The sequence below is a fragment of the Phocoena phocoena genome, chromosome 19, assembly GCF_963924675.1.
Source record: "Phocoena phocoena chromosome 19, mPhoPho1.1, whole genome shotgun sequence".
Classification (NCBI taxonomy): domain Eukaryota; kingdom Metazoa; phylum Chordata; class Mammalia; order Artiodactyla; family Phocoenidae; genus Phocoena; species Phocoena phocoena.
The window spans coordinates 9,781,140-9,804,684 of NC_089237.1; the positions used below are offsets into that span (position 1 = coordinate 9,781,140).

The 23,545-nt window shown below is 55.1% G+C and overlaps 1 protein-coding gene and 1 non-coding gene across 2 annotated transcripts; one reads left to right on the plus strand and one right to left on the minus strand.

Moving 5' to 3' along the window:
* Positions 1-9,778: 9,778 nt before the first annotated feature.
* LOC136139548 (U6 spliceosomal RNA) lies at positions 9,779-9,885 on the minus strand. Its single transcript, XR_010657072.1, has one exon. It is a non-coding gene; the product is annotated as a U6 spliceosomal RNA (small nuclear RNA).
* A 9,631-nt stretch (positions 9,886-19,516) lies between these two features.
* C1QTNF1 (C1q and TNF related 1) lies at positions 19,517-23,249 on the plus strand. Its single transcript, XM_065897476.1, has 3 exons — positions 19,517-19,665; positions 21,976-22,115; positions 22,699-23,249. Exons 1-3 carry the CDS (start codon positions 19,517-19,519, stop codon positions 23,247-23,249), a joined length of 840 nt encoding a protein of 279 aa, XP_065753548.1.
* The last annotated feature ends 296 nt before the right edge of the window (positions 23,250-23,545 follow it).

Consider the following 23,545-nt stretch of genomic DNA (forward strand, 5'->3'; position numbering starts at 1 on the left):
TCCTAGAGCCAGCCCAGACTGCCTGACGGGAAGATATTTGCTGAACCGGGAACATTCCGCCCTGGTTGCTGGGGGAGGGTGGCTTTGGCCACGATGGAGAGAATCAAGCATTGCCAAATCTGTCCTACTTACCACTTTAAAGCAGTAAGGAAGTACCTGACAACGGGCATCAGGGCCCCGGCCAGCTCCATTTGCGTGACATAATATTTCTTTTATTGAGAGCTGACTTTGCTTTCTTTGGGAGCCTAGCCTGGCGAATCTTTGCCCAGTTGCCTGTTGGCTTGAGTTGTGGGCCCTGGTGGCACTACCCAACATGCACTCAGACTTCAGTTCCCATTCTCTGGAACTTCCCTCACCTCTGAGACGTCTCTTTCTCATGAATATCTTGGGAAACCCTAGGCTCTTGTTGCCACATTTAATATCAACACCCCCAACCCCCAGTTTCTGCCTCAAAAAAATGAGTAATCTCTTCCTAACTCTTGGGAGATGTGGGGACTCAACCCAAGAGGAGAGAGGGAAGATTATACCTGTAAAAACACGGATAGTTATAACGAACATTCTCATACTTTACCCCAAATCCCCCAGTACAAAAAAAACTCTGAAAACGTAGTGGTTCCCTTAAATGTGGCACAAAACAAATTTCACGGAACAGTGTGACTTGAACTGTTGGGAGACTGTACATGCCCTTTATTTGTGCCACTTAGGACTATGTACGTGTCTGATGAAGGGGCCCTGCCCAAAGCCTACTGGGTAAGATGCTCTAGTGATAGTTGCGGCCTATGCTAGGTACATTTGTCCTCACGGGTTCCATCCAGTAAGACACCCTGGACCTGGCTCTGCTTACAGGTAAGGGGCCTAAGGCTCGCCAAGGTAGGGCAGCATCCCCTGGCTGAGGACTCAAAGACTCCTTTTAGAACAAGCCAGCTGCTGCAGGAAGACATGGTCATTGTCTGGCTGTATTTCTAGAGCTCTGCTCTATATTGGGCCTCTGAGTTCATGTCTTGGAAGGATCTTAAAGGTAACTCTCTTAGTTTTTCAACAACAAAGCCGTCTTACATGGGGGGCAAGAGGGGGACAAATCTTCCAACTTCTCATCTCTTTCTCTTCCAAGCTGCATGCCCAACTTTGTGTGCATTGAATTCTGGTATCGGTCCAGGACTTTCCCAGGTCTGAGTCTCCTGGGGGTTTTCCCATTGCACTCAGGGGGTTTCCAGATCCTAGGAGTTCTGAGAAAGACCCAAGTCCTCTAACGTCCCAGACGAAGGTCCCACAGAGGCTGCATGAAGATGTAGCCTACTTGCCTCTTCTGTCGTGTTGCTGTCACCCTGCTGCGAAGGTTATTTGAGGACAGAGAGACTAGAGGAAGGTCAGTGGGTGTGCTGGGCCCGGGTCTTGTTTACCAGGACACGTCCTTGGGTTATGCGTGGGAACGAAGATGAGCTTATCTCTGGGTTTTCCTGTGTGGATAAGCAACCAGGGATGTAGGGTTTGCCAAGTCTCAGACACACGCCAAAGATCATGAGCAGTTCTGAGTCTTTTAATGCCAGCTGAAGTGAAACCACATCTCCAGGGGAGACGCATGTACTTAATCTTGCCACGGAGTCCTTGAAGTTCTCCAGGCTCACGGAGCATCAGGACCACTTGTCCTTCTGCTCCCACAGGAGCAGGTTGGTGGCCAGGGTCTTTCCCGTGCCTGGAGCCCTCCGTCTCCTTTCATCTCCATCATTCTCAGCTTGCCCTGGCGAGAAGGTGTGCCACGTGGATGTCAGAAATGCACACCCCTCCTCCTCCTGTTTTGATTTCTTAGCTTTCCAGGCAGACACATGGGGAGGAGAGGTGGAGAAGAAATTCCAAGGCAAGGAAGAGTGAGACTCAGTCAGCTTTGCCCCGAGCATCCCAGTCCGGCATCTCTGCTTCTACATCTCCTGTCCAGGTGTAGCCAGAGGGAGAGGCCCTGGGAGGAGTGATGACAAAACAAAAAGTGCAGGGAGGACATCCAAACATTGGAGAGACCATGGGAGAGGGGGAGAAACAAAAAAGAAAGAAAACCATTATCATTACAGCAGAGCTGTGTTCCTCAGGCCAGATCCTTCCTCTTCTTCTGATTTGATAAGATTCTAGAACTATCCAGATTCAGACTTTGGGGATGGAGACCAGCCTGACCAGGGGCAGCTCTGGAGAAGCCTAGGGCAGCTTATCAGGATGCGAGGAGGGGCCAAGGAAGTTGTATGAGGTGGAGAAAATGTCTGTTTTTCATATCAAGGAATGAAAGGCCTGATGGAGACTGAGAAATGCTGACTTTCCTGCTGGCCCCACCCGCCCTGCCCTGGCTCACACGTCCTCTGGAAAGTCTGCACCCCCAGCCAGGGTTCTTAACCTTTGGATCACAGACTCCTCCAAGAATCTGATCAAAGCATTAGACCATCAGCGTCCAACAACGCACATGTGTGTACACACACGGGCACACATGCAAGTTTGTGTTCTGTTTCGGGGGTTCACAGATTCCTCCAGACCTGTCCATGGTCCCCGGACCCCAGGTGGATGTCTCAGGTCTGCCACCATCTGGGGACGGATTCCAGGGGCTTGGCTGCAAGCGCGCCAGGAGCTCCTTGGAGCCCATCCCCCTGCCCCCCAGCAACTCGAAGCTCCCAACCTTCCTTGTCCTGGACCCCCGGCCACTCCCGCACCTGGAGGGACTTCCGGACCCTCAGAGCCCCGCCCCCAGTCCCCGGCCCCCGCCAGCTCCCAGGGTAGCCAGGAGGAGGGTTGCGCTGGGCTCCCCTCCCCCGCCCCCGGGCACACACACGGTTAATCCTCGGCGGCTGCTGTTTGGATAAAATGCGCTGGGAGCGTTCGAGGCTCCGCGGCCGCTCACATCTGGCCCGGGTTTGCTCTTTACGCGTCTGTCCCGCTTGCTTCGGTCCTTCCTCTACTTTCGAGAAACCGCGTTTCCGCTTCTGGCCAAAGAGACCTTGTAGCCGAGGAGATCCAGGTGCCGGGGAGCGGCCGGCTGTCCTGCACCCCGACAACTTTCTGAGCCCTCTTCCCGGAGGGCTTTCTCCTTCCTGCCTGCTCTCTCCTTCGACAAGTCTGGTCTTCCCCCGACCTGGCTGGGAGGGGGCTCCGCCGCTGGGAGATGCTCTAAGAGAGGCCGCGGGGAGGACGCGGGCGCCCCGCTCGCTCCCGGACGCTGGTGGCTGGAGGTAGGTGGCCTGGCGGACGGGACGTGGCCGTGGCGGGGGTGGGGGGAAGGAGGGGGATCCAGTGCGCCTTTTCCTGGCTTCAGCCTGGTCGCGGAGCAGACACCTACACGGGGCGAGGAGCGGAGTGGGAGGGGCCAGAAGCCAGTTGTGGCAAAGGGGCAGAAAGACCAGGAGTTGGCGGAGAAGGGCCGGGTGCCGGTTCCTGACACTCCCTTCGGAGCCGAGGTGCCGTGGAGAGCCGTGGCCGTGGTTTCCCTTGTTGACCAGGGAGCAGGGGGCTTCTGTGGCAGACAGATGCTGTCAGGAATGATTGTTACCTCCCCCGATTTTTGTGGCGTGTTTATCTTGCTTCACTCTTCCCTGGGTGTGAAAGGGAAAGGAGTGATACCCAAGTCACCTTCGCACCTGGTGGGGAGACCCCACCCCAATAGCGCCTGGACTGTCTGAGAGCCAGCCCTGCCTGTGGGCAACTTGGACCCTACACAGAACAGGGAATGCTGGCTTTGGCCCCTGCATCTAATGGCTTTGGTGTTCCTGGAGGGGATCCAGCCTGGACAGGAAAAAATAATGTCCCTCTGGGGGGACCCTCTTGTCTGCCCACACCACTGGATGTGGCCCTGGTCTGCGCCCGAGCCACTGAGCTGCCCTTGAGCCTCTGGACTACGCATGCCTCTCTGTGCACTAGCAAGTACCAAGCAGCTCCACGGCACAGGTGTGATCCCCGCCTGTCCTGGGCACCCACGTCGTGTTACACTGGGCCCCGCCGTGCCGATTCCTGGACAGCTGCTGTGTCTTCCGTGGGACCCCAACGTGCTTTAGGTGCTCACGGGCCCTCCTGAGCCACTTGGGAGGAAGGGTGGCTTGACTTCTCGCTGTGACTTGCTTCCGTCTCCTCTCTCTCGCTTGGTTTCTAAGAATGGAGGCAGTTTGGCACACTTGGAGCTTCCTCTTTCCAAGCTTTGAAAATGGGGAGCGTCCTGAGAAACCGAGTTTTCTCAACCACTAGCTACATCCTGGGTCCCTGGGGGAGGATGTGAGGTCCTCAGAGACGCTAGGCCTTTGCTTTTTATAGTTCAGGGAAGCAGGCGGACAGCCCCACGTGCAAGTTCACAAATCGAGGCATACGGCAGGGAGAGGCAGGAAACATACAGGTGAAGGGGAGGTGGGGGGTGCAGAGGGTTGAGCTGCCCTTTCTGGTCCCCCTTCTCCACTCTCCCTCTTGACCTGAGAGCTGAGGTGGGGCTTAGAGATGACCCAACAACAGTAGTGGCAATAGAAATAACGGCAGCCATGGATGTGTGTGTGCTGGAACCCAAGCTTCTCAAGTTTCCAAATTTCCACTTCCCAGCAGCCCACAGAGAAATTTCCCTGGGGCCAGAAAGACAGCCGGGGTCTGCTTCCCAGGGACTCTAGCCCTCTCCTCTGGCTCTCTCTGTTTTCCTTCTCCCATCTTGAGTCTCTTGGGATGCCAAGGAGCATGCTCCTGGTGAGCAGCAGGTCAGGGCGACAGACAATGTAGGTGCCAGAGGCCTTGGATGGGCCCTCTTTCTGCCAGAGGACACCGCTGCCTGTCTGGGGCAGGGGCAGCCATCCAGTGAGGGACAGGCTCCCAGGTGGGAGCCGAGAAGGCCGACATGGCCCCAGGAAGGGTGCAGGCAGCTCCCTCCTCATTCCTGGGACGTAACCTCCCTATTCAGGGCAACCAGCACAGCATAGTTTTTTTGGAACATGCTTCTTTCTGTTATTCTTCCTGGTGCCTCCCGCCCTACCCCCCCGCCCCCCCCCCCCCCCCCCCCGATGTAATTAGCGTGACTCATAAACCAAATATTCTGGCATTGAACTTCACCCCTCAAAACAAAGATGAAAAGAATTTTGTAGATACAGTCGTGCTGCTGGGCGTCCTCACCAGACAAGAGCTTGCCATTGCGCTTTTGTCTTCAGGGGCTGGACCTTTGCATGAGTCCCTGTTCCTGGAGCTCGGGTGGCTGAGGCTCCAGGGCCCTAGGGGAGAGGTGGTGGTGACAGCTTGCAAAGGAAAGGAAGAATAAAAAGTTTCCTTTTTGTTATGGTCCCCACATTCTGCTGACTACTTAAGGTAACTCTGCCTGCCCATCCACTGGAGAGAGATGTGAGTGTTTCCGGAGCAGCCTCGTCTCCCTGCCCTGAGAGTCCAGGGATCTTAAGCGGGGGTGACGGTCTCCTGGGGCACTTCATCTTGGTGGTGTAACTACCGTTTGGGCAGAGGCTTATTATTTTCTTCCTGTTTTTACCTGCTGAAATCTGCCTTCCCGTAAAGTCAAATGAGACAAGGCAGCTCCCTGGACAGGACCCCAGACACCTCCCTGACCCCTCACACAGTACGAGGGAACATCTGCCCACTTGGAGAAGGATTTGGAAAAGGACCACCAAAGCCTGAACAGGTGCTTCCTTCCATGCTCTAGGGGCAGCCCAGTGAGCCGGTTCCCCCCGGGCCCAGGATTCAGGATTCTTGGGGCCCCGCCCAGACATCCTCAGCCTGGCAGGACCAGTTCTGCTCTCAACCAAGGACATGCAGAAGCGAGCACGCTGGCTCTTTTCCTCCTCCCCAAGCCCTGCAGTGAAACTTCTGCCACCGCAGCCTGTGACCTCTGACCCTTGTCTTCCTGCCTCTCGGGGAGGGGCTCGATGCTGGGCGCAGGAGTGGGAGCTCTTGAGCTCATTGGGGGCAGCTTTAGCTCTGGGTCCTCGTCAAGGCTGCAGCTGAGAGGGGCCTGAGCAGCTGGAGGTGGAAGTGGCACTCCGACACCGGGAAGCCGCTCATCCTTGCCCACGCTTGCTTCCGAGAATTGGGCTCAAAGCAGGATGGGTGTGGGCAGAAGCGCCGGAGGCCCCCCACTGCCCACCGGGGTGTCCCTGGCCTGCCCAGAGGCCTTTGGAGTCAAACCCTCTGCAGCTGTGGGCACCACTGGCACAGTCCTACTGGGGCATCCTGTCCCATCCTGCGCCTCCCTGCCTGACCACCTCCCTGGCTCCTGTGGGAAGTTTCCTTGAGATGACGTGGAGCAGAGCAGGAGACTGCGGGCAGGAGGCAGGATGGGAAGGGAGCGCAGGAGAACCGGACCGGCGGGAGAAGGGGCAGGCAGGCGGGGCGGGCAGTGGGGGAGGTGGGGAGCATGCCGATGTCAGGTGCTGGGTGCCCTGTGCCGGGCCAGACGTTGCTGCCAGCCGCTGGCGAATCCACACTTGGGGGGAGGTCCCAAACCTTTCGCCTCCGTTGCGCGCTGTCCCCAAGTGGGGACATCTGGTTACCAGTCACCCTCTGCCCTGGGGACCAGCGAAGGAAAAGGACCTCGCCTGAGAAGGCTGCCAGCCCTGGTGGAGCTGGGGGGGGATGCAGGCCAGATGTCGGCTGGGCTGGGCCCTGCAGCTCTGCCCTGCAAGTTCTGAGGCTGGTGGTCAGGGTGGGGGACTGGGGTGCGCTTGGAAACACTTGGGCCCTTTCTGCTTGTGAAGAGTCTAAAGTGAGTTCTGGTGAGAGATGGGTGGGTCTGGGTGGGGTTTGGGGTGGCCATGGCACCCAGCATTCAGTACATCTACCCCCCACCCCTTAAGGTATAGCTATGAGAGCAAGACCCGTGGTTCTGTAAACTGGCCTGACCTACAAGGAGGAGACCCTGAGAATGGACCCTGTAGAGCAAGCAGAAGCAGGCCCAGGCAGCTGGGGCGCTGGGCTGGAGTCTGATGCCTGCCCTTCCCCCTTCTGTTCCATTCTACTCCTGGTTCCCTCTCTGCAGGGACCTCTCCTGTGGGACCCCTCCCACACCTGACCCCTGGCAGCCCCCAGGGATGGGCAGACACAGGGCACGCTCACTGCACCCCCTGTAAAGAATGTCAGTTCTTTACATCGTTCCCTCCTGCCAGCCGCACTCGGCCTCAGTCCCCTTTGCTTCTGAGCATCAGAGGGCATGGGGGTCAGGGTGGAACCGTTTACCATCCCTGTGAGATGTGGGCTTCCCCCTCCCCTCCCCTGCAGAGCTCACCCATGCACTGTTTTCTCTCTACCCTGCAAAAGCAGTGCCTTCAAAATGCACATTCAGTGGGCCACAACCCCCATGCCCCTTCCATTCTGAGGTGTGAGGGAGGTTCCTGGTGATCCTGTACCTAAACCCAAAGGAACCGAGCTCCAGCGGTGGACGTTAAGATGCTGGCACCGGGAGATCTTAGCACATTGCTTTGATGAGGACGGTTATCACGGATCCCTGGTGCCCTGCATGGTGCCAGGTATGGAGCGGGCCCTCAGCAATCTGCTGAAGGGATGAATGCGAGGTCTCAGCTGGGGGATAAGTTCCTCAGGGCCCGTGGCTGCTGCCGCTGTTCCCACCGTAACCGAGTGAGCTTAGCAGGTGGACACCCGCCCGGCAGGCAGCAGTGTCCTCAGGACGGTGGTTTGTCAGGACCAGCCTGTCCTACCTAGCCGGCATCTTCCTGGAGGCCCCCTCGAGGCGAAGTGGCAAGACCTCTGCTGTCAGACACACCTGGGTCTCACCTGAGCTGCAGCCCCTGCCACGGCAGGGCCTGGGGTGAGTGACTCCCTCCCTCTGAGCCCATTTGTTCCTCTGAGAAATCGAGGTGACTGTAGGGGACAAGTTCAGTAGCCTCCGTAAAGCACGTGCCCGGAGCCCGGCAGGCAGCAGGTGCTTTACCGGAGCTTTACTAGAAGGAATCTGTGATAAATGACGGGGCTGCTCCTGGGCCGGTTAACTCGCCTGGCTGTTGAGCAGAAGTCCTGATGATGGCCTCAAAGGTTTGGCTCCATTTTCTCCTGTTTTGTGGCTGCAGGCAGCTTCCTTCAGTGGCAAGTACACCAGTGACTGGTGTGTCAAAGGCAGGACAAATCCCCTGCTTCTACAAAAAGGCCGGTTCTCTCTGGCCGGCCTGATTCTAGCCCCACTTGGGTGCCTTTCCCGGCGTAATCAGTACCCACGGTAACTCCAGGGTTCGGCTGCCCCAGGGGAGGGCCTTTTCTTCCTCTTGTTCCACCGTGTCCCTAGAATCCAGCCCTCTTCCCAGTGCGCAGTAGACACTCAACAAACACTTGCGAAAGAACGTGGGACTTCTGGGCTTCCCTGGTGGCACAGTGGTTAAAAATCCGCCTGCCAACGCAGGGGACACGGGTTTGAGCCCTGGTCCAGGAAGATCCCACATGCCGCAGAGCAACTAAGCCCGTGTGCCACGACTACTGAGCCTGCACTCTAGAGCCCGAGAGCCACAACTACTGAGCCCGCGTGCCGCAACTCCTGAAGCCTGTGCTCCTAGAGCCCGTGCTCCGCAACAAGAGAAGCCGCCGCAATGAGAAGCCCACGCACCACAATGAAGAGTAGCCCCCGCTCACCGAAATGAGAGAAAGCCTGCGTGCAGTGATGAAGACCCAATGCAGACAAAAATAAATACATAAAAAATTCTCTAAAAAAAAAAAAAGAACGTGGGACTTCAGCACGAGGGCAGTTTATATCCCCCACAGTCCCGCCTGAGCCACAAACTTGCCACACCGTCCTCAAGCCCCTTCCCCGTTCTCCTTTTCTAGGCAGAGACTCAAATTCCCCCGAATAAACAAAATGCTCTCTTAGTCTCCAGGGTGGGGCTTACTTATCATTTGTCTAAGTGGAAAATAATGTGTACTTAATGTGAAAAAATACGTGACGGTTATAGGGGAAAACCCCAGAGACCCCCAAATAAGAAAATGGCAAGCATCCGTATTTTCATCACCCAGAGATAATTGCTGTCAGCGGCCAGGTGGGTGGCCTTCAAATCTCTGGGCTAATGTACGTGCATGTGTGGATGTGTTTTTATGTATGTATGTTTTCAACCTGCATTTTCACTCATCAGCATTTTACGAACATCTTTCCACGCCAGTAAATATTCGTCTGTTTACAGAGGTCAGTCCTTGGTGCTACCAGCTGAAGTTGCCCCTCCCCCTCCAGCATCGTTTATTTATTTATTTAAATGTCTTTAAACGGAGCGTGTGTTTCTGGGTTCGGAGCAATCTCCACCCCTCCCTGTCACATTACACCCAGCCCATGGCCAATGGCTGAAGGCATTTGAGTTTGCCAGCCTGACCAACCACCTCGTCTTTACTTTTCCATCGTGTGGCTGCACCATCATGTGTTTGATTAGACTGCTTTTGCAGGACATTGAGGTATTTTGTAAGTTTGGCTGATGGAGGCAATGGGTGGTAACTCTTTTTTTAAAAAATTAATTAATTAATTATTTTGCATCTCACTCTATTTATTTTTTAACATCTTTATTGGAGTATAATTGCTTTACAATGGTGTGTTAGTTTCTGCTGTATAACAAAGTGAATCAGCTATACATATACATACGTCCCCATATCTCCTCCCTCTTGCGTCTCCCTCCCACCCTCCTTATCCCACCCCTCTAGGTGGTCACAAAGCACCGAGCTGATCTCCCTGTGCTATGCAGCTGCTTCCCACTAGCTATTTTACATTTGGTAGTGTATACATGTCCATGCCGCTCTCTCACTTTGTCCCAGCTTACCCTTCCCCCTCCCCATGTCCTCAAGTCCATTCTCTACGTCTAAAAATATGGAACGCTTCACGAGTTTGCGTGTCATCCTTGCTCAGGGGCCATGCTAATCTTCTCTGTATCGTTCCAGTTTTAGTATATGTGCTGCCGAAGCGAGCGCTTGTAACTCTTTTTGAAGCAGGAGGCTTTCTGAGTGCTGATAAGAGGAGCATTTGAGGAAAAGATGGCTACCTGGTCACATCGGGATTCAGTGTTCTGATGACACTTAATGGTGTGACCTGGGAATTCCCTGGAGGTCCAGTGGTTAAGACTTCTCACTTGCACTGCAGGGGGCATGGGTTCGATCCCTGGTCGGGGGAACTAAGATGCTGCGTACTGTGTGGTGTGGCCAAAAATAAATAAATAAATAAAATACAATAGTATGCCCTGGGCCACTCTCCCCACCTCCCTTCTCCCCCCACCCCAAACCACCCCCAACCTGAATTAGAGATTTGAACACACTGGCTTGAGTCCTCTTTGGACGATGGCTCTGCTACTTGGGAAGGGCTGAAAGGGACTGTGGACTTCGGTCAATACTGAAAGTCAGACCCCAGGCACTGGAGACACGTGTGAACTGAAACACATCTCCTGTGTATGAGGACCTCCTGATCTGTGGGGGCACCAGACAAGGAAGCTGGTCTCTGCTAGATACTGGGGGAGGAAACTTCCTGGAGGAGGTGGCATCAGGCCGGGCTCTGAAGGACACAGCGACGAGGAAGGTGGCAGGAGAGAGAGACAGAGGACGAGACCGTGGTGTGACTTGGGACTTCCGGTGGCTCCAGTTGGCTGGGGTGAAGGATACACATGTAGGGGTGGGGACAAGGGGGCCAGAGATGAGGTGGGAGGCAGATGGTGAAGCGCAGGGCTTAAATGTTTCCTTTATTTTCATGGAAGCCTTTTGAGCCAAGGGGGGCATTCAGGTCTGCAGGTTTGAAAGCTGCCTCTGGCCAGCAGTTTGGAAGGTAGGGGAGAGATGGGGAGACCAGCGCAGGGCTGAGAAAGAAGCAGTGACAGCGCCCGAAGGGAGGGAGAGGAGAGACTGCCAGGGGGCTTGGTTACAGTGCAAGAGAGGCCGAAGTCTGCAGAGCTCGGAGATGCGGGCCGGCGGCCCTGTGTGAACCGCTGTAAGCGCGGAGGAGGAACAGGGATGGCGGGAGCTGGGGAAGAAGACAGTGAACTAACTGGGGGCTTGAGCATCTTACGACAGAGTGAAGAGGACATGATCTGGAGACAGCTGGCCATCTGGGTCTGGACCAGCGCTGTGCAGTAGGACTTTGCGATGATGGAAGTGTCCTCCCAGCTGTGCCGTCCAAGAGGATAGCCATTTAAAATGTGCTCGAGTGGCCGAGAATGGAATTTTTCACTATGCTTAGTTGTAAAGGATTTGACTGGCCCCAGAGGCCAGAGGCCAATGTTCTGGAGAGCGCAGGCCTAGAGCTTGGTGGTCGGGGACGCCTGCTGGGGACAAGGATCAAGGAGCTGTCCACTGAAGCTGTCACACAGGAAACGATGGGCGGAAAGTGTTTGGAGTGAGAGGGGCTGAGGGCTGAGGACACGGTCTGGAAAACACCTGTCGCTAAGGGGGAGGTTATGGAGGGTAAACACAGTGAGACAGCGTGGGCCGGATAGGGGGCGGGGAGGTGGGCGGTCGTGCCGGCAGGCGCCCTGCAGCGTGCACGGGAGCTGGACTTCGGCGATCTCAACCAGAGCAGTCTGGGCTGCAGCAGGCAGTGGCAGGGCTGACTGGATGCTGAGCTGAATTGTACTCTTGACTTAGAAGCCGTTAGATGTGGGACAAGGTTCTACCTTTTGCCAAGCTTTCCCCGGAGATGGCTGTAAAATGCGGCAGTGATTTCCAGGCCCTAGAAAACGAAAAACGGTGTGGTGCTTGTAAAAGGGATGGTGCGGTTGGCGCACAGGCCGTGGAATTCCCAGCTTTTTTCTCCCTCCGTCTTGGGAACGTCAGCCCCCGAGGGTGTCACCGCTGCGGGGCAGTGGGACGTGGGCCAGGCCACCTGCGGCGCGGGCTCACGGCAAGGCACAAGCTGTCAGTAGCTCTTCTCTCTCACACGGTTCTCAAAGCGGGGGCCAAGCCTGCCGCCCGAGGCCTCACAGCTGGGAGGTGATCTAAGGACAGGGCTCTAGTCAAGGAAATCTTTGTTTGCACTGGGGAGGCTGGGCTGGCCAGGTGCCCCCGAAGGCCCGCCGCCTGCAGCCCACGTGGTCTCCTTGTATGCAGGACCTGGGCAGAAACTTAGGCAGTGTCTTCTCTCAGGTCCAGGTAAGCCTCTCCTTGTCTAGGTGCAGTGAATTGCCTCAGGAGAGGATGGAGATGTTTCAGGATGGGAGGATGCCTGGCCCCTCTTTCCTTCACTGTTATATCCCAAGTTAGCACAAAGGAAGCCCTCGTTTATTAATTAGCAAGTAGCCCTGGGAGACCCCACCTCTATCGCTGGCCTTGGGCTTTGGAGGTAACCAAAAAAACCCCAAACCTTAAAAAAAATAAACCCTCTTCCTTCCAGAGGAAGCTGTCCTTCCAGAGGACAGCTTCTTGGAAAAAGGGGAAGAGGGAGATTCAGCAAGTGAGCTGGGCGCCAGGATGCCCTCACCTTTTGGGAAAGGCACAGCTCACCTCCAGTTGACCAGAGCTCCTCTAATAAAGGATGCACAGCCCCCACTGCAAGGTTGGGAGGAAGCGGGAGAGGGCCCAAGACCGGCTGGGGCTGCCCCATTACAGAAGGGAAAATTAGGTATGAAATGGCTTCCTGGGATTGGCGAACAAATGTCATTTATCAAGTGGGAGCCACTCTACCTCCCTCCTGCCCATCACCAGAGGAGTCTGGTAAGTGGAAAATGAATGTGATGAATGGCTTCCGGGGAAGGAAAGCAGATGTCATGTGTTAGACAGTCCGGATGGTCATAAGGGCCAGAGGGACACCCCAACATGGGGCTTTCTCTTTTCTGGGCACCCCAGGATCTGAGTCCAGGGAACCTTCTGCAGCAACTGGAGAGCTCTGAGTGTCTCAACGAGAGAATTTCCGCCAGATGTCGAAGCAGTGAGGGGCAGCCCCAGGGCTTCCTTTCTGGTAGAGAAGATACTGGGGAGGGGAGGGTGGCAGGAGCAGATGTGCGGAAGGATTGCTGGTGGCTGAGGGACAGTTGACGCTGTGTTGAAACAGATGACTGATTGGATACTGATCCGCGTCGCCTTCTCGACCTAGAAGACCTTAGGTGTGGGAGACAGTCCTATCTTATGCCAAGCTTCCTCGGGAGAAGCATGTAAAATTTGGGGGTGGTGTCCAGGCCCTAGACAAGCCAGACAAAGATATTTGTTTTGGGTGAATTGAAGTCTGGGACACAGCCAGAGCTCCTGGAAAGCATCAAATGGTACAGAGGAGCGGAGACCTTCAGGAGGTATTAAAGAGGCTTGATGACTGACTCGATGTGGCAGATATGTGAGAGGAAGGCGTCTAAATGACTCCCAGATTTCTGGCCTGCTGTTTGTTCATAGTTCCTACTCCCCCACCCCCCAACTTCATCTTAATAGAACAGAGCTGCCCAACAGAGCTTTCTGCAGCATTTGAAATGTTCTGTGCAGTCCATTAAGGTAGCTCCCACCTCCCTGTAGCCATTGAGCCCCTGGAACATGGCTATCGTGACTGAGGAATGGAATTTAGAATGGTCTTTAATTTAATTAATTTATTTTTTTGGCCATGCTGTGCAGTGCGCGGGATCTCAGTTCCCCGACCAGGAATCTAATCCGTGCCCCCTGCAGTGCAAGTGCGGAGTCTTAACCACTGGACCACCAGGGAAGTCCCTAGAATGTTCTTTAATTTTAATTGGTTTCAAATGAAATAGCCACAGGTGGCTAGCGGCCACTGCAGTTGACGGCACAGGCCTAGAATATCACATTTTGAGTCCACATCTCCTGCTCTGCCTTGAGCTGTGATTGTGTACATACCTGTCTCCTTCACTGGACAGTAATTTTTTTTTGTTTTTAATACTTATTTATTTTTATCCATTTGGCTGCGTCGGATCTTAGTTTTGGCACTCGAGATCTTCGTTGCGGCACGTGGGCTTCTCTCTAGTCGCAGTGCGTGGGCTTAGTTGTCCCGTGGGCTTAGTTGTCCTGTGGCATGTGGGATCTTAGTTCCCCGACCAGGGATCGAACCAGCGTCCCCTGCATTGGAAAGTGGATCCTTAACCACTAGACCACCAGGGAAGTCCCCATGGATGGTAATCTTGAGGTCAGGGAGTATATTTAATCTGCGGTGGCATCACTGTCTCCCAAGCTCTTACCCGATGCTGTGCAAATCACGGGCATCCAGTAAACCGTGCCTGTGTTCAATTTTCTCCTGAGAGGGAATTCCAGAGCTACATGGGCATTTCGACTTGTCTTCTAGACTCCTTCTAATCCAGGGAGATCCTAGGCTTCTCGCCTCTCAGAACAGCTGGTTACCCGATGAAGATTAAGGAAGGTTTATAAAATACTTTGGTCAAAGGGCACTGGGCCGGGTTGGCAACAAGACAAAAGGCAAACTCGTGGAGCTTGAGGGCTAGGAGTTCACTGTCAGAACACAGGCATGACACCACGGAGGTGGGCGGGCCCCCCAAAATGACAGGATCGATTTTAAACAGATATAAGGAAACTTGCACTTGTGTATGAATATCGTCTCCTTAAAGGATTCACCACAGATCCATTCGAGGGCTGGGAGGATAAAAATCATTAACCAGGAAGTGTTCTCAGACTTCCTGCCTTCCTCCAGACCCTGTCATTGACCCAATTCCTCCTTTTTGCCTCCCACCTACTGTAGAGGGGGGTTCTTCCTTGCTGGGGGAGGTTAAGATGCAGGGAGATGGGGAGGGTTGAGAAGACGGGAGTGGAGGAGCTGCAGGTCCTGAAGGGCGTGGGTGGGAGATAAAGATGTTCATGGAATTGTTATGGAATTTGGAACACGAATGTCTTCTCAGGGTTTGGGGTAGGCAAGTCCAGTTCTGAGTCATGTTGGAATTAACTTCAGATGTCTTGACCGCAAGGCAGCCAGGAGACTGGACCACTCGGGTCCAGATTCACAAGGGTTACACACCACTGGCCAAGGAGTCCTGGGGGCTGCTCCCTGGACCTGACAGCACGTTCTTTGAGTCACCTTTCTGGGGGCACACCTCCCCCCCTTGTAGGGCACTGTTTCACTGGAAATTGCTAAAGAGGGCCGGAGCCAAGTTTGGTTAGATGTTGGGCAATACTGGTTTTTTTTGTTTTGTTTTGTTTTGTTTTGCGGTACGCGGGCCTCTCACTGTTGTGGCCTCTCCCGTTGCGGAGCACAGGCTCCGGACGCGCACGCTTGGCGGCCATGGCTCACGGGCCCAGCCGCTCCGCGGCATGTGGGATCTTCCCGGACCGGGGCACAAACCCGCGTGCCCTGCATCGGCAGGCGGACTCCCAACCACTGCGCCACCAGGGAAGCCCTGGGCAATACTGTTTTTGCCCAAAAGTGAGTAAAATGATCATAATGTCATGATGTTGACTTTGCTGTGGGACTTAGTAAAAGCGTTCTGAAGATGGTTTTGAAGAGGGAAAGCTTTCAGTCTGGGTTTGCTTTGACCCCAAAGAGGAGGTCCTTGAGGAGAACCACCGACCTCTGCTGCCCTCACTCAGTCCTCCTGGCGCCTCCGACTCTTTGCTGGGTCATCGCGGGCCACCCCCCCACCCCACCACTGATAGCATCACCCCTGCGCCGGCTGCATCCTGGTCTCCATCTCTTCTATCTAGGTACAGAAAATCCCTTTTCCAGACTTAGAAAGAAACGTACCAACGTGCAAAAGTGTACTTCCATTGAGGGTAGAGGACTGATTCTCAGCTGGGAGGATTTCTGCCTCTCAGGGGATATGTGGCAAAGTCTGGAGATGTTTTTGATTGTCGCAACTGGGGGTGGGGCTGTGCTGATGGAATCTAGTGGGTGGAGTCCAGAGATGCTGCTAAACATCCTACAACGCACAGGACAGCCTCCCACGACAAAGGCTGATCCAGCCCAAATGTCAATGGTGCCGAGGCTGAGGAACCCTGGGGACAAAAGAGTCCAAGACAGCTCTGTACTTTCTTTTCCTGTTATTTTCCAGCCTTTCCCAAATGAATATATATTTCTTTGGATTCAGGGGAAAAAAAATGTTTGAAGAAAGGAAAACCTCTTTTCCTTTCAAGTGATGCAAGCTTGGCATTGAAAAGGAAAAAGAGAGTAATTATCAAGGCGCCAAGGAGAAACAGGGGAAATACAGAAATAGGGCAATAAACAAATTTGGAGAATTCAATCTGACAAATATTTGTTGAGTTCAGGGTGCTGCAGGATGCTTGGTGGGTCCAAGTTGAACAAGACCGTATCCCAAGCCCAGAGGAGGTCACAGGTCTGCTGTGCAGAATCTTCTAGGCCAAGAAAAACTCTCTGCAGAATGAGACAATATGAGAAACGCAAGCAAAAAAGAGCAGGGAGAGTTTGTTCCAGTTGAGGGTCTGGGAGGCCTTCAGAAGGAATATGAAGCACCTGAGTTGGGTCTTGGGTAGGATTTTTTTTTTTTTTGGCTGCGTTGGGTCTTTGTTGCTGCGTGCTGGCTTTCTCTAGTTGCGGAGAGCAGGGGCTACTCTTTGTTGAGGTGGCTTCTTTTGTTGTGGAGCACACGCCCTAGAGTCGGCGGGCTCCAGTAGTTGTGGTGCACTGGCTTAGTTGCTCCGTGGCATGTGGGATCTTCTCGGACCAGGGATTGAACCCGTGTCCCCTGCACTGGCAGGCAGATTCTTAACCACTGCGCCACCAGGGAGGTCCCTTGGGTGGGATTTTGATGTGATCTGAGGGCAGCCTGTTGAATTCAAATCCAGCCCCCATGGCTTAAAAAGTGGGCAGCCTGGGCTAACCTGGTGGCGCAGTGGTTGAGAGTCCGCCTGCCGATGCAGGGGACACGGGTTCGTGCCCCGGTCCGGGAAGATCCCACATGCCGCGGAGCGGCTGGGCCCGTGAGCCATGGCCGCTGAGCCTGCGCGTCCGGAGCCTGTGCTCCGCAACGGGAGAGGCCACAACAGTGAGAGGCCCACGTACCGCAAAAAAAAAAAAAAAAAAAAAAACACACACACACAAAAGTGGGCAGCCTTAGGCTAATCGACTTCTCATCACGGTTTCTTCATTAGTAAATTCAGTATAATAATGAATGAATATTGTCTTCTTAAAAGATTCACCGCAGGTCCATACGAGACCTGTGATGGGGTAAAAACTATTAACGAGGAAGTGTTCTCGGAGGGAACCCTAACCTTTAGGGTTGTAAGGATGAGTGAAAATGATGCAGGGATGCCCAGCGCCGGGCCTGGGGCAGTTGTCAGTCCTGTTAGGCTGGTTATTAGCAGAAGAAAAGAGGCCAAAGGGTGCTCCTGGCCAGGGGAGAAGGATGTGGGCAGGTGGGCAGGTGCCAGGAGTTTGGGGGTGTGGCTGGAATCTGGTGCTCAAACTGTGGTGCCTTGGCAGCACCTGGGGGCTTTTGGAAAATGTCTGTCCCAGATCTGCCAAATCAGAATCTGCATTTTCACACGATTTCCCAGGTGACGCGTGTGCACGTTGCAGTACGTGAAGCAGGGAGCTTGCGCATGGGATGAGGGGTGCTGGGCAATGCAGGCGAAGTGTGGGAGCAGACTGGGGAGGGTGGTGACCACCCTGGCAAGGAGCCTGGAGAAATGATGGATGGGTAGAGGGGGCGAGGAGAGAGAGGGAGAGATTCTTTTAATATGTATTTTATAAATTACATTTTCATGTACAAATTTTCTTTGCCAAGTGGAGGGGAGGTAGTGGACATTTTGAGGAGGGGGGCTGGTCCAAGCAGTCTCTCTGTCATTTGGAAGGTCTCTGGGTCCTGACCCTTGGCAGGTAGAGAACGTGGAGGTGGGGGGCCCAGCTAATCCACTGCAGGGGGTGGGGGTTATGCAGAGAATTGAAGAGCGGGCAGAAGTGTGGGTTCGGGGGGGGGGATTCCTGGGGAGGCCAGGCTTCCTGGCTCAGAGTCTCATAGCACATCTCTGAGGATCCATCGGGAGAGCCTCGGCTCTGGTTCCCGGTCTTGGGCCTCCCCCAGGTTCTCCTGACTTGGCACGGGGTTCCAGCAGCGAGGGCGGCCAGAGCTAAAACAGCGAGCCTGCTAACACGCAGAATAAAGAACAAAGCCAAAGAGTCGGCCCCGCGGAGAGGGTCGTGCCCTCATCGGCCGCAAGGGCTCTGAGCCATGGAGTTGAAGGAGGTCCGTGGTGGCCCGAGATGCGTGAAAGGAGCATTCATCTGGGTAGACGATTACCGACAAAAACAGAAATCCGGCTCGGTATTTTAGTTTTCCTTAGACATGAAAGAGGAGTTAAAGACAAATCAGACAGGACCTTCTGAGGCTGTTCCCTTGCTTTGATGCTTTGCCCCTCCCCACGATGCCTGGTTCCCGGCCCCAGCCCAGCTGCAGGGGCAGGGTGGAGGCGTGCTTGCTCCCCCGGCCTCAGTTCTTTCACTGTGCAGGCCAGAGGGTCCAATTAGGTGTCCTTGTCAGCCCTTTTGGGGTTAAATTGTATGATTCGGTGAACAAAATGGGCTGGGATTGACCACCGTCACCCCCTCAGTGATGGGGAGGTTTCCCAGCCACCAGAAACAGTCGAGGCACGTGTGACTTCTGACTCCACACACCAGAAACGGCTGAGGCACGCGTGTAAATCCCACAGCTGGGGTTAGCCGGGGTGATGCCTCTGACGGTGAGAAACCAGTGGGATTTGTCTGCCCAAGCACTGCCCCCTAGTGGGCTCACTGGGAACCCCCAGTGGACAGCTCTTTCTGGAAGGACTATCTCAATCCTGTACAAAGAGGGTCCGGTCCAGAGCTTTTTGGAGAGACATGGGGCTGGCTTCGATGACAATAAATGCCCTGTGCGGCGGGGCGCCACCCCCCCCCCCCGCGCCAGATGCTCGAGGACACGCTCTTGCGCCCCCTGGTGGCCAGAGAGCGACATGTCAGCGCCTGCCTGCCCACCGGGCCCCACAGTGCCGGCTGGGGCAAAGTCCCTGGACAGCGGACCCCCCAGATTCATTCGGGATTTTGCTCATTGTCCTAACAGGGCCGAGACACGACCATCTGCAGAGCTCAGGGTTGAGGGGTCTCCTTCCTGGGAGGCGTGGGGGGCCAGGCAGAGCCATGCTCAGCGGCAGCAGGTGGCCTGGTGCTCCAACGCCAGCCCGGCCCCAGGGCGTGTGCGTGAGGGTGTGCGAGTCTGTGCGTATAAGCCTGTGAGTGTGCTGAGAGTGTGAATGCCAGGTGTGGGCATGCATGTGTGCATGTGAGCGTACGTATATGCACGTGAGTGCACCGGAGTACACGTGAGTGTGTTGGGTGTGCAAGTGTAAACACAAGAGAGTGTGGGTCTGAGTGTGTGTAAATGTATCGAGTGTCTTGAGTGTGTACAGAGTGTGTTTGTGTATGAGTGTGTGTTGAGTGTGTGAGTATGTGCGTGTGTGAGGGCACGTGTATATGTGCATGAATGTGCACCGGGGTTTGTGAGTATGTATGTTGAGCTTGTGTGACTGTGTGTGTGAGTGTGAGTGTGTGATCGCCGTCCCAGGAAGAGTGGCAGCTGAAGCACTTAGTGGGTCAGCTTGGTGGGTCGGGCAAGCACTGCAGGCTTGTTTCCCTGCAGGGCCCTTCCAACCCGTGTCTTCCCCGTGTGTCTCCCCAGCAGGGCTCAGCGGGAAGATGGGCCCCCGTGGGCTGGGACCCGCGCTGGCGTGCTGCCTGCTGCTGGCCTTTGCCTGTGGCCCGGTGCTGGGCCGCGTGCCCCACGCGCAGCTTGAACAGCAGCAGCAGCAGGGGACCAGGGAGCCACCGCTGGACCACGCTGAGAGGTGAGGCTGTGCGGTGTGGATGCGGGAGCGCTGGCTCAGCAGCGGGGATGAGCCTGGGGGTCAGGTGCCCCAGGGGGCTCTTTGGCAGCTAGAGGGGAAGGAGCAGAGGCCAAGGCTGAGGAGCCGGTGCTGGGGGACAGAGGCGCCATTTCTCCTGTCAGTGACCCGGGCCTGTTATCTGAAACTGCGGACAGTAACCCAGCCTCATTCCAACCCCAGAGGAACGTGGGTCTGTGTGAGGTTCTGCAGCCACATCCTTAAAAGAAGAACACACCAAAACCCCAACCCCCAGCTCTCGGTTTCTTTGCATCCTTGCCTGTCCTTTGAGAATATCTTCTAGGGTTCTAAGTACCACCTGGAAGTAGGAGACAGGGACGATGCTGGGCTGAGAGCTGATCTCCACCACCCTGATGTCTGATCACATTGCAAGATGGGGGATGGTGGCTGAAGACTGGCACAAGAAGTGGTGGCTTTCCTTGAAAAGCTATGAATTTCTTCCAAATGGCACTGTCTCCATATATATGACCTGCGATGATATATAGACTCCAGGCTATCTGGGATATTTTGTAGGGATACATAAAATGCTTAGGATTACTCATGAAAATGTCATTCATCAAACGTGAGGTCCTAGACACCTGATGCCGACTTTGAGTTTCTTTATCACCTTGAGCTTCGGGCTGACGCGATACCTGAGGCTTCGGGCCGTCTTGGAGTACAATGGAATTGCATAGGATTTGGGGCAAAGTAACATTCTTCTTCTTCTTTGTCTTTTCTTCTCCTTCTCCTCTTCTTCCTCCTTCTTTTCATTCAACAAACATTGATTGAGGGCCGTTATTGGTCTGGCTATCCTCTAGGCACTGGGGACACACACGTGAATGACACAGTCACTGGCCTCCAGGAACTCCAAGGCTATGGGGGGACAGACACACACGATCCAGTTCAGTGTGTCCACGGTGTGGACGCACGGGCCGGGGGTGGGGGGTGGGGAAGGCTAGGAGGAGGAGTGACTGGGTCTTGAGGACACCTGAGGGGCATCCCAGGCACAGGAGGGGAAAGCTGCCTGGCAGCCAGGATGGCACATGAGAAGTGTGGCCATTCCAGTGTGTGGCAGTGTAAGGGCTGGTAGGTCGTTTGGGTAGGGTGGTTGGATGCCGGAGGGTGGAGGATGGGAGGGCAGATGAGCCTGGTGGGAAAGGGTCTCTTTGGAACTTCATCTATAGGGGAGTCATGGAGAGGTTTAAATTTCATGGTGCCCTATAAAGAATGCCGGAGGGTGGCAGAACAGAGGATGAATTGGCAAGGGAGAGATGAATTCCAGGAGGGCATTCCGAACAGCAGTGGTCCCTAGAGGTGAGGAGAGCCGAGGGCCCAGCTCCTGGAGGTACTTTGATGGTGGGGTGGGCTGACTCCTCAGGACTCTGTGATCCTCAGAATGGATTGGTGAGGCCGGAGAAGCATCTGCAATGAGGCTGAGCGTTCCATTCCGGGCGACTGGCGACGCTGCTGCTGCTGTGAGCAGGGTTTGGAAAGAGAAGATTCTAGGGATGAGCGGCAGTGATGGGCCATCAGTTTGGGACACATCTCGTGTGTGGGGCTTGTTGAATCTCTAAATGGAGACTTCTGGTGAGAGGTGGGCGGGGGTCCATCCGGGAGTCTAGGGCTTGTAGGTGGCTGAGCTTAGGGTGTATAGATCCATTTCCTGGATTGTCTGTGGTCTGAATATGGGAGCAGAGTGAGACAAAGAGCTGACCCTTCAAGACGGACTGTGCCACCTCCAAGATGGCCGTGTCACAGCCAAAGAGCTGCAAGCAGATAGCACGGTGCGGTGCAGTGTGACGCCTCGAGGTAGCAGCATGGAGCTGTCGCTGCCGCTGCCCCCCGCCCCCCAGGAGCAGATCTGGTTGAGCCCTCTCATTTGCAAATGAGTCAGCTTAACATAGCATCTTCTAGAATCCTAGATACGTGAAGGGGATGTCCAGTCACTCCACTGGCATGTCACGTGCCAGATTTCTCCCATGTAGCCTCTATCTTGCCAAGCTCCTCAAATTATTGCCGTTTTTGTTATCTCGTTGTTTCCACTACTGTCATTGCTGTCAACAGAGGGCAGGGGGCTCTTTCTGAACCTTCACTAAAAGCCTCAGAATTTGCCAAGAGCCAACGCAGTCTCTGTGGAGGGAAAATTAACACAGCCTCACACATCCAGGTGAGAGAAGGCGAGACAGGTACCCTAGGCCCTCTGGTGGCAGAAGAGAGAAGAGTTCCTGGCTCTGAGAGCTCTTGGCTTTCACGGTGATGTCTTTACTCCCTTAGGGATGAAGAAAAGCATGAAAAATACAGCTCCAGGCAGGAAGAGGAGCCCCCCGCATCCCGGTGCTTTCGCTGCTGTGACCCTGGTACTCCCATGTACCAGGCCATCCCGGTGCCACAGATCAACATCACCATCCTGAAAGGTCAGGCACAGAGACCAGCAGGGGGGACTGTCCCCTGGGGAGGGGGCACTGCTGTGTCCTGATTGGAGGGCAAGGCAGAAGATGGAGTTAGGGAGGAGTGGGCAGGAGAAGAATGGCTCCCTCAGGGCACCGAGCAGAGGCATGCTGTCATCTAGCGGGGAGAAGGAAATTCCGTTTCTGAGGCTCTGGCCCCTTTCCAAGAGGAGGGGTTGGGGAGGGATCCACAGGGCAAGGAGCCTCAGGGCAGCTCAGGGTCTCACCCCACCTGCCTTTGCACCGCAAGCCTCAGCTTCACGGTCCTGTGAGCAGCAGATAACCTTGCACAGCCTGGGACGATTGAATCGGGAAGCCAAGCGGCCCGGGTCCCAGATTCTCAGGCCCAGCCCCTGCGTCTGTAGGTCATTTGTTCGGAGGGAGCCGTGGGCCCCGCTGCTGTTCCTGTTGCTTTTGGATAAACGCATACGTTCCCTTTTCTTCACCAGGACTTTCAAGAAGGAAAAAAAAAAAAAAGAGATTGCTTCCGGAGGAAAATAGAATAATCCTTGAGGTTGCTTGACGCCACGTGTTTTCCCGTCCCATTTAGGTGAGAAGGGCGACCGAGGAGATCGGGGCGTGCAAGGCAAATATGGCAAAACAGGTTCCGTGGGCGCCAGGGGCCACGCGGGACCCAAAGGGCAGAAAGGGTCCATGGGGGCCCCCGGGGACCGGTGCAAGAACCACTACGCTGCCTTTTCGGTGGGCCGGAAGAAGCCCCTGCACAGCAACGACTACTACCAGACGGTGATTTTCGACACGGAGTTCGTGAACCTCTATGGCCACTTCAACATGTTCACGGGAAAATTCTACTGCTATGTGCCCGGCATCTACTTCTTCAGCCTCAATGTGCACACCTGGAACCAGAAGGAGACATACCTGCACATCATGAAGAACGGGGAGGAGGTGGTGATCCTGTACGCCCAGGTGAGCGACCGCAGCATCATGCAGAGCCAGAGCCTGATGCTGGAGCTCCAGGACCAAGATGAGGTGTGGGTGCGCCTCTTCAAGGGCGAGCGCGAGAACGCCATCTTCAGCGATGAGTTTGACACCTACATCACCTTCAGTGGCTACCTGGTCAAGCCCGCCACCGAGCCCTAGCCGCCCGCTAGGGCTAACTTCCGTCGCCACAGGCTAACCTCCCGTTGTCCCCGTGCCCCGCCCTGCTCCGCCAGACCCCCTCCCCCACCCGGGTTTCCCCGGCCCACATGTCCCCAGCTTTGGCATTCGACATGACGCCCCTCGCGGGAGTGGGAAGCAACATCGGCTGTGTGGTCCCAGGCCCTGCCGTGTCCGCACGTGAAATCACCAGGCGGGTGCCCACGAGAGCTCCCCTCTGTGTGCACGTCCTTGAGTGACCCCTGCGCGCATGCCACGACGCGCCAGGGTGTCCCCAG

Coding starts and splice junctions, on each gene's coding strand:
- C1QTNF1 (XM_065897476.1), top strand. CDS start 19,517: ATGGGCCCCCGTGGGCTGGGACCCGCGCTGGCGTGCTGCCTGCTGCTG. Junction 19,666..21,975: donor CCGCTGGACCACGCTGAGAG/GTGAGGCTGTGC, acceptor TTACTCCCTTAG/GGATGAAGAAAAGCATGAAA. Junction 22,116..22,698: donor CAACATCACCATCCTGAAAG/GTCAGGCACAGA, acceptor CGTCCCATTTAG/GTGAGAAGGGCGACCGAGGA.